Source organism: Manacus vitellinus, unplaced genomic scaffold, assembly GCF_001715985.3.
Source record: "Manacus vitellinus isolate BGI_N305 unplaced genomic scaffold, ASM171598v3 scaffold_25_pilon, whole genome shotgun sequence".
Taxonomy (NCBI): Eukaryota; Metazoa; Chordata; class Aves; order Passeriformes; family Pipridae; genus Manacus; species Manacus vitellinus.
The window spans coordinates 10,184,187-10,186,457 of NW_021939882.1; the positions used below are offsets into that span (position 1 = coordinate 10,184,187).

The following is a 2,271-nucleotide window of genomic DNA, read 5'->3' on the forward strand; positions in this document are numbered from 1 at the left end:
GTCCTGGTGCCTCCCCTCACCCCCGAGACCCCCAGGCTGTGCTCACACCCAACGAGGCCCCTTTAAAATCCCACCTTGGAGCACATCTCATGCAGGGCCTTGGCGATGCCCTTGGCGGGCACGTTGCAGTGGAAGACGTGACACTTGAGGACGCAGGTGTCCTTGTCACTGGCCACGAAGGCGAAGTCTCTGCACGGCCACGAGCAAGCCAGTGAGACCCTGACAGAGCCCCTTCCCTGCACTGCCCCCCAGCCCTGTGCCCCCTTACCTGTCCCTGCAGCCACGGTGGCAGTCGGGGAGGGAGGAGAGGGGACAGGTCACTGCTGGGGTGCCTTCCCCCTAAGCAGGCAGAGCCACCCCCAGCCCCAGCTCTGCCCTGGCCCCAGCACCTGCCGTTGTCGCAGCCAACGCCCCAGACACGGATGTTGAGGATGGGCTGGCGGTGGATGAGGCTGCGATCAAGGGGGTCCACCAGGCTCATGGTGTCCTTCTTCAGGATCATCACCAGGTCCTGGCCCTGCAGAGGGGCAGCAGCTCCCTCAGCCTGGCAGACAGCCTGGGCTTCCCCAGAACCCAGCTCATGGGTTGGGACACCCCTGTCCCCCCAGCCTAATCAGCTCCAGGCACAGGAACAGCTCTGATTCCCACCCCTGCCCTTCCCAGGTACCATTCCCATGTGTGGGGACCCACCAGGCACTCCTGGCACTGTCCCCAAGGAACAGCCCTGTGAGACCTACCTGTCCCACACCTGAAACCATCACATGGATACCCTGTGTGGAGAGTGGACTGCCTCTGGCACTGATCCCTGCTCCCTCCCAGCACAATCCAGCCTCAGCAGCAGCAGCCCTGGAGCGGGCCCCTGCCTGGCAGCCCCGTCCCAGGCTCTCACCTCACCCCGGTTCTCCGCAGAGCCCTGGCCCTTGCTGTTGGAGAGCTGCTGGATGCAGTTGTTGACGGCAATGCTGCTCTTGCCCGGTGCCAGGTCCTCCTCGGGGATCTCCACCCAGCCCAGCGAGCGCACGGCAAAGCACTGAGCAGAGACACGCTGGGTGCCCGCTGGCAAAGCCACCTCCCCCCACACCCCTCGCCGTGCCAGCAGGGTCACCCCTGCTCTGGCTCCCACCCATCCACGTCCCTGCCAGCTGCCACTCGCCTCCTCCCCTGCCAGCCCCAGCCCACGATGCGGTAGCGGAGCCGGGGGATGCGGTACCTTGGAGCCGGGCTCTGCGCTGTGCTGGATGTCCTCTCCGTGCCAGGACAGCGAGGGCCTGCAGAGGGACAGGGCAGTGAGGGGCAGCTCCCTCTGCGTGGTCCCTGGGGCACCCAGGGAAGCGCCAGGAATGCCCTGGCACCACCATACCCCTGTGCCACCAGCTGGGAAGCATTCCATGGGGATGGTGCTGCTGGTTCCAGCACGGGGGGCTGCTCTGGGAGGGCGCTGGGGCCAAGCACCCAGTGGTGGTGAAGGATCAGTAGTGCCCCATAAACAAGCCAGCAGAGCACCAGGGCAGCCCTACCTCCTGGTCAGCGAAGCCATGGGGCTGGGAATGGGCCTATCCTTCGCCGAGTGCTTCACTCCGGGGGCCTGGCATTCCTGGGAGACAGGAGGAAAGAGAGGGCAACAAGACAGTCTGTCAGGAGGCACCAGGTAGGAGCCCTCCCTCCCAGGACAGCAACAGGCCTGTGTGCATTCTGTGTGGCCAGGATGCACCTAAAATCAACACGGAGTCTGCAGGAGCCTTTCAAGGGGCTTAGCCCTGACCAGAAATGGGCTGAGCAGGACTTTGGGATGACAGAGACAGGCCTGCTCCAAGGGGAGGCTGGCCCAGAGGGCCCTTCAGCAAGCTTCTGCCAGGGGTGGGGTCCAACACCAGCCACCACCCCCTGTACCCACATCTCCTACCCTTCCCTGTAGTGTCTCCTCTCCATCAGCCTCCGGGTGCCCTCCTGGGCTGGTGGTGCGTGCAGGGTGCTGCCATTGCGTCGTGCCCGTCGGCACATGCCAGTAGTAGGTGCCCAGAGAGTCACAGATTTTCCTCCAGCCTGGGGGGAGGTCGGGGTCTGTCTCCAGGCTCTGGTCGCTCCAGAGATTGTCTGTGCAGAGACAGAGAGAGTGTGAGAGGCAGAGAGTGGGGAGGGAAGGCACCCCAGCTGCGGGATGCTTTGCCCAGCAGCAGAAGGGTCCTGCGGTGGCCTCTGGGTGCGTGGCTGGGCCCACGGCCCGGGAGAGGAGCATGGCGAGGGAACATGGCACGGTGCCAGCCAGGCTGC

The 2,271-nt window shown here is 65.0% G+C and overlaps 1 protein-coding gene across 1 annotated transcript; it reads right to left on the reverse strand.

Annotated features, from left to right (window-relative positions):
* Positions 1-40: 40 nt before the first annotated feature.
* Positions 41-2,236, reverse strand: APBB3 (amyloid beta precursor protein binding family B member 3). The gene is made up of 7 exons (XM_029960206.1): positions 1,904-2,236; positions 1,518-1,594; positions 1,211-1,268; positions 890-1,030; positions 390-517; positions 269-274; positions 41-189 (listed from the first exon to the last, which is right to left on the reverse strand). Exons 1-7 carry the CDS (start codon positions 2,234-2,236, stop codon positions 63-65), a joined length of 870 nt encoding a protein of 289 aa, XP_029816066.1. The 3' UTR covers positions 41-62.
* Between the last annotated feature and the right edge of the window lie 35 nt (positions 2,237-2,271).

Coding starts and splice junctions, on each gene's coding strand:
- APBB3 (XM_029960206.1), bottom strand. CDS start 2,236: ATGCTCCTCTCCCGGGCCGTGGGCCCAGCCACGCACCCAGAGGCCACC. Junction 1,269..1,517: donor ATGGCTTCGCTGACCAGGAG/GTAGGGCTGCCC, acceptor GTCCCTCTGCAG/GCCCTCGCTGTCCTGGCACG. Junction 518..889: donor CTGCGGAGAACCGGGGTGAG/GTGAGAGCCTGG, acceptor GCCCCTCTGCAG/GGCCAGGACCTGGTGATGAT.